Raw genomic sequence first — 12,537 nt, forward strand, 5'->3', positions numbered from 1 at the left:
GAAAAATTCTTAGAGACCTTGCCTGTCTCCTGAGAAACCTGCATGCAGGTCAAGAAGCAACAGTTAGGACTGGTCATGGAACAGCAGACTGGTTCAAAATTGGGAAGGAGTACGACAATGTTGTATGTTGTCACCCTGCTTAATTAACTTATATGCAGAGTACATCATGAGAAATGCAAGGCTGGATGACTCACAAGCTGGAATCAAGATTGCTGGGAGAAATATCAACAACATCAGATATGCAGATGATACCACTCTAATGGCAGAAAGTGAAGAGGAACTAAAGAGCTTCTTGATGAAGGTGAAAGAGGAGAGTGAAAAAGCAAGGTTAAAACTCAACATTCAGAAAACTAAGATCATGACAACCAGACCCATCACTTCATGGTAAATAGAGGGGGGAAAAGTGGAAGCAGTGACAGATTTTATTTTCTTGGGCAAAATCACTGCAGATGGTGACTGTGGCCATAAAATTAAAAGACACTTTCTCCTTGGAAGAAAAGTTATGACAAACCTGGACAGCATATTAAAAAGCAGAGACATCACTTTGACAACAAAGGTCTGTATAGTAAAAGCTATGGTTTTTCCAGTAGTCATATATGGATTTGAGAGTTGGACCATAAAGAAGGCTGAGGCTGAAGAACTGATGCTTTCCATTTGTGGTTCTGGAGGACTCTTGAGAGTCCCTTAGACTTCAGGAGACCTAACCAGTCAGTCCTAAAGGAAGTCAGCCCTGGATATTCACTGAAAGGACTATTGTTGAAGCTGAAGCTTCAAAATGTTGGCCACCTGATGTGAAGAGCTGACTCACTGGAAAAGACTCTGAAAGATTGAAGGCAAAATGAGAAAGGGACATCAGAGGATAAGATGGTTAGATAGCATCACCAACTCAACGGACATGAATTTGAGCAAACTTCAGGAGATAGAGGAGCCTGGCGGGCTACAGTCCCCGGGATCACAGAGAGTCAGACCTGACTTAGTGACTGAACAACAACAAGCACATAGGAGAGGCCTAGGAAAACTGAGTAATTTGGCAGCATTCCTGAAGCTCTCAATTTAAATGCCATCCTCAGCTAAAGACAGAAGAGGATGTTGAGGATGGGGAAAAGTCAGTTATGAGAGGTTATCAGGAAAAGCACAATAAATAAGGGTAACATTGTTACACAGATTTGTCTTTTCCATAAACTTCTAGAGATTTGGTCATCCTTCTCTTCCTTGTACTGAAAAAAAAGAGATGCTCTTAAAACTCTAAACTTTTCTTACAAAAGGGAAACTCCCTTCCCATGTCTGCTTTTTCTCAAAAATAATCAGCTTAAAACTTTATGCCAAAGAGACACATTAGGATGGCAAATTCTACTCCTCTATTCTCCTAAGGTGTTAGCTTGCTTCAAAATCTAGTGATGTACTAGTCTTCTTTAGGTGACATATTTCAACTTGAACTAGTTTTTATGATTGAAACCTTTTAATACAGAATATCAATACTCCCAAGGTGAATTAAAATAGAAAGTTCTAACTGCAAATGAGAATAAAGGTTCATTCATTCATTCAACAAATATGAAGCACTTCCTTTATAGCCACTGGATTGTTATCATTAGTCCCCAGGACCCTCTTTCAATCCCCACCCAAGACCCTGGGAGCTTATTCTACCCAGAGAGAGGGTATCCTTACCTCCAGGTGAGTTCCTTTGGGTGGAGGATTGCTCAACATCATTAAGCTGACTTTGTAGCTCTTCTACCCACTGGAAAGCATCCAGCTTCACACTACGCTCATGGGCAAGCCGGCTTCTCACCTGAGTGGAAAAGTGCTTGAGAAGCAGAAATGCTTTGGGGAAGCAGAACTATTCCATCAGTTCACTGTGAAGGGTGGGGTAGGGGGATTGCCAGGGAGAGTATGAGACCAAAGCTATCCCAGGAATATAAAAAAATTCCTGGTCAGGCTCAACTGAGCCTTATGAAAATCAGCAGCACCAGGGATGTCAAGAACTTAATCAGTGAGGAACAGAGGCAGCCCTTGGAACACTTTATCCCCTTACAATAGAAGTTTACTCACAAAAGTTATCTTTTATCAGAGGACAAGCAGGGAGGGGAGAGGAACCAGTTTACAGAGGACCTTGTAGGCCAAGCCCCAGTGCCTGTGGGACCCCTGATGGCTTCAAGCAAAGATTTGATCTCTCTCCCAGACCTCTAAGTTCAACTAATCATCTGCAGGAATGCACTGAGCACCATCTCCAGGCCTGATACAAGGCCCACATCCAGAAGACAACTTCATGTTTGCTCTCCCCTTGCACCCCTGATCCAGAGTCCATTGGTCAGAGTCTCTATGTCCAAAGTGACTCATCTGCATAGATCACAGGCATTTTTTTCTTTTTAAATTTATTTCTTATCATCTCCTAATTGTTTTTAATTATGAAAAAGTAATAGTGTAACAGGTTGAATAGTGTCTCCCACCAAGTCATGGACACCTGGAACCTCAAAATGTTACCTTATTTGAAAATAGTTTTTGTAGACGTGATTAAGATGAAGTCATACTGGATTAAAGGGAGGGCCCTAAATCGAATGCTGATGAATTCATAAACAGTGGAGCGAGCACAAACACACACACAGATTTAGGGAAGAAGGCCGGATGGAGAGCTGCAGCTGCCCGTGGAGGGACACCGGGGACTGTGGGCAGCCGCCAGCAGCCAGGGGAGCCACGAAGCAGGTTCTGCCTGAGCCGCCTGGAGGGACCCACACCTTGATTTCAGACTCTGGCCTCCTGGACTGTGAGAGGTTACATTTTTTAATCCTTTTTTGGTCATTTATTTTGTAAAATTCCCCTTACTGACTTCCTTCATTTAACCTGATTTCTGTTTCCTAATATATCTGGGGAATTAATTGACCTATTTGTTCAATGAATATATGTGAAACACCTGCCCCAGAAAGTGCTGTTTTGGTTTTTTTATTTCTCCTTTTGTGTTGAATTTTATTCTGTGGTCTCCTTTGTTGGAACTTGCATTAGTCCACATGTACATTATTTCCTTTTTTTTTTTTTTTGCTGTGGGGTATATTGAAAAACATACTGGGTCTGGAAACCACTTCAGCCTTTCCTTTTTTATTTCTACAATTCCAGAAACACCATGAATAAAATTCCCTTACAGTAATACTTGCTGCTTTTCCAGATTACTTGCCAGGATTTTCTAAAAGATCCCTCCTAGCTCAAAGATTAGAGCCATGTGGGGAAATATGCTTTCCAAGTGGGTGACAAAAATGCCAAGATTCTGGGCCTCATGGCACTCAAGCCATCATCTTTGCTCACAAGCAGCCTGAACAATCACCAGGTATAGATATTTCCATTTCCCTGCTATTCCTGGGGGTGACCAAGGTAAGGAACACTGCTGTGGAGGCAAGAGAGGTGTGGAGAGGAAGAAGGAAACCACTCTGGCTGGTGCGCCCTGACTTGCTACCTCTCACTGGAGTTACCTGTCGGAGTTCTCTCTGAATTTTCTTCTGCTGCAGCTGGCCCAGTTTAGAAGCCCTCTTGGCATCTTCAGTAAGGAGCTGCAGGTGCTGTTCCTTTTGCTCCACATCCTTTAAGAGCTTCTCCATGCTGGAGGCTTTCATTAAATCCAGCTGCTGCCTGTGGAGAGCTTCCTGGGTCACTCTGTGTTCTAACTCTTTCAGCAATTGTGCCTGCGGCAGGAAACAGCCAAAGGAAACAAGAAAGGCACATGGTCTTTCTCAGCAGAGGGAATGACACGTTGGCCAACACAACTGTCCCGTCAATTAAAACCCAGGGGCAGAATCGTGTGACGTGTTCTTGGGTTCAGGTCCTACCTCCCAGCCATTCTGTCCTGTCTTGTGCCAACCAGCAGCAAGACCAAACAGTCATACCTACTACAGACTGCATCTGCGTGTCGCTACACCTTTATCATGTGATAGCAATGGAAGGGCTAGACCTGGGGAGAACGGGGTGATGCAATACGTACAGAGAGTGGGCAAAGGAGGCACTAATCTTGCCTCTGTTTTGACTTCTAGAAAAGTCTGGGAAAAAGCCAGGTTGCAGATGGTTGAAAAGAGCAGTAATAATTTGGTTCTGTTCTGAAATTTTTCTAATCAACAGTTACCAGAAGGTCGATCCTTACTTATAATATTATGTTAATAATGAGGATTAATATTTGTAGGGTGACCTCACATAATTATACATCATAGCTCACTGGCACACCATAATGGAGGAATTAGGGTCCAAAAGGAACAGATTATATTTTATGTCTTAAAATACACCCAAGCTGTTTCCTAGGCTGTTATTTAAACTCAGCTGTTGTCTCTCTAAACCTAAGGTCTCTGCTTCATTTATGCTCAGAGGGTTGGCACAGTTATTAAGAGCTTAGATTTTAAAAAGCCTTTATTTTGGTGCCAGTTCTTCAGAGCAGCAGTAACGTCTGAAATTAAGATTTAGTGTGGGTCACCAGGAAAGGAACCAAGACTCTCTGCTTGGGGCATAATGCTGATGGCTGGACCACACCCATAGAAAACATTCTTGGAGTATGAAAGGAAGGTGTTAGAGGCAGAGATTCAGACCCCCAGATGCTCTCTGGGTTAAAAGAATACTCAGAGAAACACAGACAGAGAGAGAGAGAGAGAGAGAGCGATCAATCTTAGATATGAGCAGTATTTCACCATTTTAGCCAAATATGAATAACAACAAAAGCCTTTTGGCCACTGCCCCTGATCTCTGGGCTGGAAAGGAGGGAGAAGGGAAGCTGGGGTCCAGGCCCTCTTTCTCCAGCAGCGCCGTCTGCTCAGCTTCACACTGCGGCACTCTGGTAACTGCTACAGGCAGCTCAGTGCCCTGTCTCCTGGCCAGAATGTGTTGACAGAGAGGGAGGAAGAGGGGTTCTGAGCTCAGATACCTGATTCTCCTGCTGCCTGCACATCTTCACATTGTCCGCCTGAGCCCTAGCCAGGGCCTGTCTTAGAGCCAATAGCTGCTGACGAAATAAAACTACCTCTTGTTCGGCCATTAGCTTGATGTTCAAACACTCTTTTTTAGTTTGCACAGCTTCCTGTGAACATCCCAAACACAGTAAGGTAGGATATGAGTTTCCTTTCCACATTTTCAGTTTCACAAGCAGTCTCTGAACCATCATCCATCATTCTTTGAAATTTCTGGAAGCATAGAGCTCCCGCTGGCCACTGCCTCCTTAATTTCAGTTAAGAACAGTGTGACAGATCAGAGTAAATAAAGACTTTCGGAAACAGTAAGTCAGTTTCCAAACCACTACTGATATGTGCTTTGGTTTCAATTTTCCTTAAAACAGATTTTCAACTTACTGTTACTGCACTTCCCACTGATAATCATGTTTGAAACCCAAAGATTTGCAGTGCTTTGACAGTTGGCCAACTCCATCTTTTCCCTTTCCTTGTGCTAAACTCTCTGATCTGTCCTCTCATTTGTTTCTTTGCCATTTGCTTCTGGCTCTTTCCCATTCCTCCCCAGGCTCTGATACTGCCAGTTCCCAGGAAATCCGCAACTGTCAGATTCTTTAAGGTGGTCCGTGGGTCTTGCTACCTGACACCAGTGCGGCAGCTGCATCAAGGGAGGCCAGTGCCACCCTTCCCCCTGGCTGGGCGGGGCCTCCCTCCCACGGCGCTCACCTTCTCAGCCCTGCTCAGCTGGCCCCGGAAGTGTGCCTGCTGCACCACCAGCCTCCAGTGGCCCAGGCTCCTCAGCTTGCGCACCAGGGCGGCCAGGCCGCAGTTGTCCTGCTCCAAGGCCTGCAGCTGCTCCTGCTTAGAAGGCTCAATTTCAGAAAAGGCTGCCCCCAGCACTTTTCTCGGGAAGGACATAAATCCTAACATCAGAAACATGCCTTCCAAAACATGAGACAATTGTGCAGTGGGCCCCAGTGCCCTTTTAAAATGCCTGACACAGGCTTTCTCTGGGAAACAGAACAGGAATGCAACCCAAGCAAGCGGCAGGGTCAGACGCTAGGATGAAGTGCTGATACCCCACTCTTAAGTGAGATCACATACTTTGGCTGGATTTTCTTTCATTTCTTCGTCAGGCCTGGCAGAGCCCCACTTCTTCTTTAGGTTTTTCATGTTGTCAATCCCTTCTGTTCTTACTTCGCCGATGAGCTCACACACTTTCTGGATCAAATTAAGCTGATTCTCATCCAACTTCTCCTGCGAAGTGCAGACTCAGGTTTAGGAAGGGCAGTTGAGGAAGAGTCATTCTGCCTTCTAAAACTCAACTTTTAGGAATGATTTCACATTAAAACGTCATTGACCAAACAATTACTCCATCGGGTATTGTCTGAAAGTGTCACTTGTGGCCCCTTTAGTCCTTTAGTGTTGTCCTCAATCTGCAGGGCTTCATCATCTACACATCTTAGAGCCTGTGGTTGTCAGACGCCAAGGAGGCAGAATAATGGGATGTCACAGGTGGAAAAGCAAATCACCCTCCCATTCCCCCTCACCAGAAACACACACAAAGGGTTACTTGGGAATTTGAACCTAGGGATTTTTGCTATGAGGTTTACTCAGCAGAATCTGAGCAGATAAGACACTTTCCATGAGCCACTAACAAGGAACGCCATTAAAATATACACATTAGAGGAAGGAATCAGGCCGGCTGTCTTCCCCTCTAGGCTCCAGCAGAAATCTCATTATCAAACAGCCCGTTCATTCTGAGTGGCTGTGGCTAACAGCTTATGGTGAAACAGCTTGCTCACTGCTTAGCACAACTTGAAGACCCAGCATCCTTGGGTAAGGAGTGACTGTGGGGTGTCCTGTCACCTCTGAACCACTTCCCTGGAGGGGAAGCAGGAGCCAGAGAGACACAGCAGAAAGCTTGGCTAGTGACCACACAGCAAAAGCTTCACCACCTTCTTGGGACCCTGGGGTAAAACAGGATTCCTTACCTCCAGGGGCTTGTGCAACTATTTGAGCCTGAGACAAGTAGAGAATTTCTTGTCTTGGAATCTGACAGAAGCTAAAAGGAACCTAAGAAATTTTTTTAACAATTTCACACCTGAAAGATGGCTTAGTAAATTCTAGACTTCACTGTCTGCTTACAGTTCGCTGCAGTGCCACGCCCAATGCAAGTTGGTTTGGATCCCTTAATATTTGTAAGCACTTTATGGACACATCACAGCAAGAAGCAATGTTCAGTCCTCTCTGGAATAACCAGATAAAGGCAGAGAGGCTCAGTGGAAACTCCTCTCAGTGGAACAAGTCCAGGAACCACCCTGGAATCCCCTGGGAGGAGGGAGTAATGGAAGGACCCACATGCGGCTAGCTCTGGGGAACATCTGATAGCAGGGAAGGGGGCAGATTTGGGGGAGGTGTGGCTGTACTGAAATTCTCACTTGTGGGGCAGCTGGACCAGGCTCAATAATGACCTGTTTTAGGCATGGGTCTCCATCTTACAGCTGCTCAGAAGTCATAAGACAGTGACAGGCTTCCACGGTGCTGTGGGCACATGTGCACCCATCATTCCTCTTCTGAGTGGACCTTTACCGACAGGTCAACAGTTCCCTGACACTGTATATGCCCAGCTAGTGGGAGTTTTGAGGGTTGTAAAATTTTCAAAAGCTGATTCAAATTCTGAATCTGCCCAGTGAGCTTCTAGGAGGTAGCTGTTGCTACCTACACTGGGGCTTGGCCAGGCCCAGGGCACTGCCCTCTCCTGTTTTAGATGGTCATTCAGTAGACAAAAGAGTAACATAAAACTGTTGGGGTTTGGAAGAAGAACTCCCCGTTGCCTCAACAGCAATCAGATGGTAACAATGCAGTAGAGTGAGGAAAATAGCAAATATCTACATTATTTAAAATTCAGTGTCTCTTTTGGTAAAATAATGACCTCCCATCTCTGACTCACTTTCTTCAGTGAGAGCCTAGAGCTGGAGCATTCTTGGACCCAACAATCTCTTGTCACAAAGCCCACTCTGTTATTGACCCCTCTGTATAGCCACCATGGAAGTCAGGTACACCTGGGTCTCCATGGGACTGTCCAGACATCCCACCCAGGTCACTTACTTTGATGTGCAAACATGTCACAAACAAAGCTTGGACTAACGCTTCATATTCTTCTTGGACCTCTTTTCTAATTTGCTTTTTGAGATTTAGATTCTCCTCCTCCAAATCCGTGAGTCGGGCTCTCAGGGCAGTGATTTCCATGATCATATTATGACTGAGTTCTGCAACCTAGTGGCAGAAATATTTTTTTCTTAATGGGAAATAACTCAGGAATTCCAAATAGCCACTGCAGAAAGAGTTCTTTGTATATCAATGTTGAATTGGCATTCTGCTTTGGGCCCAATGAAGAAGGTGAATATCTTGTTGTGCAAGTACAGGCAGAAGAAGCTAAGGAAGGTTTAAGGGTCCCAGAACAGTCCCAGACACAGAGTAGGTGCTCAACAAATGGTTGATGAATGAATGAACTCAGAAGAAATGCTACTTAGGCACTTTTCATATGGAGAAAATACTTCAACTGTCTTGGCTTCTATTTCCAAACTGGCCTTCCCTGGACACCTTAGCCTAACTACCTTTTCCTCAGATGGTATGCTGACCTGAGAAGAAAACAACCCCCTCCCCCAACCAATAACAATAAAAAGAAAAAACAAAACAATAAAAAATAACAAGAGTCACCAAAAAAACTAAGGGAAAAAAGTCTCATTGCTTAAAAAGTACAAACACACTCTTTGGATGTCTCTGCAGGGGACCAGTCATTGACGGGATTTCTACAGGAAGAGGCACAAGAAGATGAGAGCAGCATGTCCCATGTCTCACTACTGATGAGACTGTGGATTTGAAAAATGGAGAAGAAGGCTTTTAGAGTAATAACTGGCCTACCTGACCAGCCTTGTCTTCAGGTGGACTTTGACCTCTTCGTATAATGTCTAATTCCTGAAGAGGAAAAAACAGCGCACCGCCGAACTCAAACATTTATTCAGTACAACATGCTCCAGACTTCTCTTATTTGTGTTACTGGTGCTTCGTTTTGAGATCCGCAAGCTCCAACTGGAGCCAGGACTGTACTTGTTGCCCCACTGCACTTTGGGATAGGATCTCATTTTAAGATGGTCTCATCAGTGAGACCCATGATGCACATCCTGAAGACAGTTTACTCAGGGATCCTGGCTTCTTGCTGGACCAGAAACAGCACAAAGTTCCCTGTGTTTGCTGAGAGTGGGAAGGTCAGCTGAGGATCTTCTCCAAAGGGCCAGCTGCCTTGTTGTTCACCTCTTATATTCCCCATTAGAAGCCTCCAAAGCATACAACCCAGTGCTGCTGGGGCCATCACCATCCCAACTGAGAAGACCAGAGCCCAAGGAAATAAGCCAATAAGAAAAGAAATTTGGAGAGTACCAGTTACCCTCAATTCTTACATTAAGAACACCTCTTGCATTGTGGAGTCACTCCTGGGCCTCCCTACCCACACCTTCCCCAGTGTATTTCTCATCTGTCTGGGAACATACTTGCTCCTTCTGGCAGAGCTTCTGTCTAACGTGCTCCAATATATGCTCGTAACACATGGAGTAGCTCTCAAAGTTGCTGCGTTCTCTGGCCATCACATCACAGCCCAGGGAAAGGAGGCAGGCCTCAAGGTGGTCTTTCCTGAACGTGACCTGAAAGGGAAGGGGCATCACTCAGAACAGCTACCCCAGGGCAGCACCACCACACGAGTGCTCACGGCACACAATGCTTTGGCTCACAGACCCACGTCCATTCATCCTCCATAGGAAAACATTGGCGTCAGCCTTGCAAGCTTCTCTTTGAGGTCTGGGCCTAACATCCGCAGGGTCAAGGATAAGAGTACAAATGAGACATAAAGAACAGACTTATGGACACGGCTGGGTTGGGGGAGGGAAGGAGAGGGTGGGATGTATGGAGAGTAACACAGAAACATACATTACCATATGTAAGATAGATAGCCAATGGGAATTAGCTGTATGACTCAGGAGACACAAACCGGGGCTTAACAACCTCGAGGGTTGGGATGGGGAGGGAGGTGGGAGGGATGTTTAAGTGGGAGGAGACGTAGGTAAACCTATGGCTGATTCCTGTTGATGTTTGGTAGAAACCAACACAATACTGTAAAGCAATTATTCTTCAATTAAAAAAAAAATACAGATGGAGGCTCACATTCCGGATAGGTCTAAGTGTCTTAAATATTTAATGGTTATAAACCAAACTAACTATTAAACTGAAAATGTTTAATTCTTCCACTTTGACAAACAGACCTTCAAATGACTTGGGAGACCAGGTTTGATTTTATCATTCTTGGACAACTCTGAGTTCAGTGCTGAGATATGGTTACTTGGGGGAGAAGTAGGCCCCAATGCATAGTTTACAGTTTGACCCTCTTGCTCTCTACCTTTGCCCTCACATCACATGGTGGGACTGGTTGGGGGGAGGGTTGTATATGTGTAAGCAGACACCCCAGCTGTCCCTGCCCTTGCATAGCTGTCCTCGTCTACACCACAGGCCAGAGTGTGCACACAGGTGGTGAGGTCCACTCTCTCTCTGGGGAGGATGATCTGGGAACAAGGCCCTGGATTCAGGGAATCCCAGGGCCCCAGGTGTCTGGAGCATGGTCCAGAAGGGAAGCCAGGGATCTGAGTGGGTGCATCCCCTTGGCTGTGAGGATTTCCTGTGGGGAACAGTGGGGCTGGAGCAGAGCCAGAGGGGCCTCTGAGTGGGGCATCTGACAGGCGCTCCTCTTGCCTTGGTCAAAGGGCCATAGTGCTCACTCTCTAGGCTGTCCCATTTCTTCCCTTTCAACACCTTTTTGAAGAAATGGCCATTAAGGAACAGAGGAAAAGCCTACCCCTCCAGGGCAGACTTAGTTTTAGGTTCCAAGAGAAATGGGAGCCAATATGTGGGCAGTAGGGCAGCTCTACCATACCAGCACCTGCATGTCCACGGGAGGGCTGGCGTGTCTCTGCATGTCTGTATCAGCCAGTGTGCTGTGTCCATCTCTATGTGTGTCTGTATTCACAAGTGCATGTCTGTGTGTGTCTGTATCTCTCTGCGTATGTTTCCATAGGTATAGGTCTGCGTATAGGTTTCTGCGTATAGGTCTCTATGTGTCTCTCTACATGTATCAGTAAGTGTGTCCATGTGTGTGGGGCCCACTCCAAGATTCAGCCTGCTCACTTGATGCAGTGACTACCTATGACACCTCCAGTGTCAGGACAGCTCTAGGCTCCCTGGAAGTCTGCTGTAGAAACTAGGTTCCCTTCCAGCCTGGGGTGGTCCCCCTGGCTCTGAGTTGATTATCCTGGTGACACTGTCCCGTCAGTGCAACCTCCATGCCGTTGACCTCCAGAGAGAGCAGAGACAGGCTTTGCCAGCTGAGTTGTTGAGGCAAATTAACAGAGGTGGCACATAGTGATAAAACCCAGTACTGATGGAGTAAGAAAAATGGTTTGCTCATCACTGCTGATGGGAGGGGAAATCAGCAAGGTATTCTGGAGGGTGGACTAGCAGCATCTATGAAAAGATTTTAAAATATTCATGCTCTTTGACCTAGCAATCCCTCTTCTAGAAATTTATCTTTAGAGAATGATAAAAGTTATACACAAAAATATATGTTAACAGATGTTCTTTATAGTAGTCCTTCCAACAGAAAAGAAAATTGGAAACAACCTAAAGTGCTTAATAATGGAAAACAGGTTGAATCTGCTCATTCATCTATACAGGGAAATACTAAACAGCCACCAAAAACTGTGATGTGGATGTATGTTTGTTGACAACGAAACATATTTATAACATATAGTCAAGTACACCATAACAGAAAGGCAAATAGAATAATCTTATTTTGTTTAAAAAGTACAAGAATTCTGAAAAGTTACAAATAAAGCTTGGAAGGAAAGGCACCAAAATAACAATAGTGGTTATCAATGAGGGTAAGCTAATGAGTGTGTTTTCTAATACATATTTCTATTTTCTAATATACTCACAAAATGTATATATAATTAAAATAATTAGATATAAAATATATGTATTAATAAAACATATATACTAATTAAAAAATAGCAAAGCTTTGGTAAAAGTTATCAACTGCAGCAACTTGGCAGGAATGCACTCAAGACACGCAGAATGGAATGTCTTAGAAGATTTTATGAGCTGAAGCCAGGCAGTCAGGGGTGGTGCTCAGCCTCCCTCCCTCACTCTCCGGGGCCTCCTCAAGGGGGTCCCTCAGCTGAGGGGGGTGAGGACAATTCATCCTGCCCCTGGCAAGTAAGCAGTAGGACAGCCAGAGTCAGCTGCTGCCTCCAAGGCAAAGGATACCAAGATTCCGTCCCCTGGACCTCGTCTTCTTTATGGTGACAGGGCCAAGGCTACGTGGATTAGCATCCACAGAGGAAATACTTCTCGGACCGAGTACAATGAAAGCCTGAAGACTTGAGAAGTCATGAGACTGCACTGGAGGCCAGCAGGGTGTGGCCAGTGACCTCAGCCAGGTGGGTGGGGCCCAGTGCTTGGAGTCAGCCACAATTGACTCACCCCTCGCTGCCCTGGGCAGTGCAGTGTGCCAACAGGGCCTCCACGG

General features: G+C 45.4%; 1 protein-coding gene across 1 annotated transcript in view; it reads right to left on the bottom strand.

Annotated features, from left to right (window-relative positions):
* CCDC162 (uncharacterized) overlaps nt 1-12,537 on the bottom strand; it is a 150,019-nt gene that overhangs the window by 5,746 nt on the left and 131,736 nt on the right. The window contains exons 35-42 of the mRNA XM_020876610.2: nt 9,458-9,607; nt 8,832-8,885; nt 8,016-8,183; nt 6,009-6,161; nt 5,631-5,762; nt 4,886-5,038; nt 3,456-3,665; nt 1,666-1,786 (exon numbers count right to left, since the gene is read on the bottom strand). Coding sequence (XP_020732269.2) covers nt 1,666-1,786; nt 3,456-3,665; nt 4,886-5,038; nt 5,631-5,762; nt 6,009-6,161; nt 8,016-8,183; nt 8,832-8,885; nt 9,458-9,607 — 1,141 coding nt within the window. The remainder of the gene's footprint in view (nt 1-1,665; nt 1,787-3,455; nt 3,666-4,885; nt 5,039-5,630; nt 5,763-6,008; nt 6,162-8,015; nt 8,184-8,831; nt 8,886-9,457; nt 9,608-12,537) is intronic.

The sequence above is a fragment of the Odocoileus virginianus genome, chromosome 19, assembly GCF_023699985.2.
Source record: "Odocoileus virginianus isolate 20LAN1187 ecotype Illinois chromosome 19, Ovbor_1.2, whole genome shotgun sequence".
In the NCBI taxonomy this organism is placed as follows: Eukaryota; Metazoa; Chordata; class Mammalia; order Artiodactyla; family Cervidae; genus Odocoileus; species Odocoileus virginianus.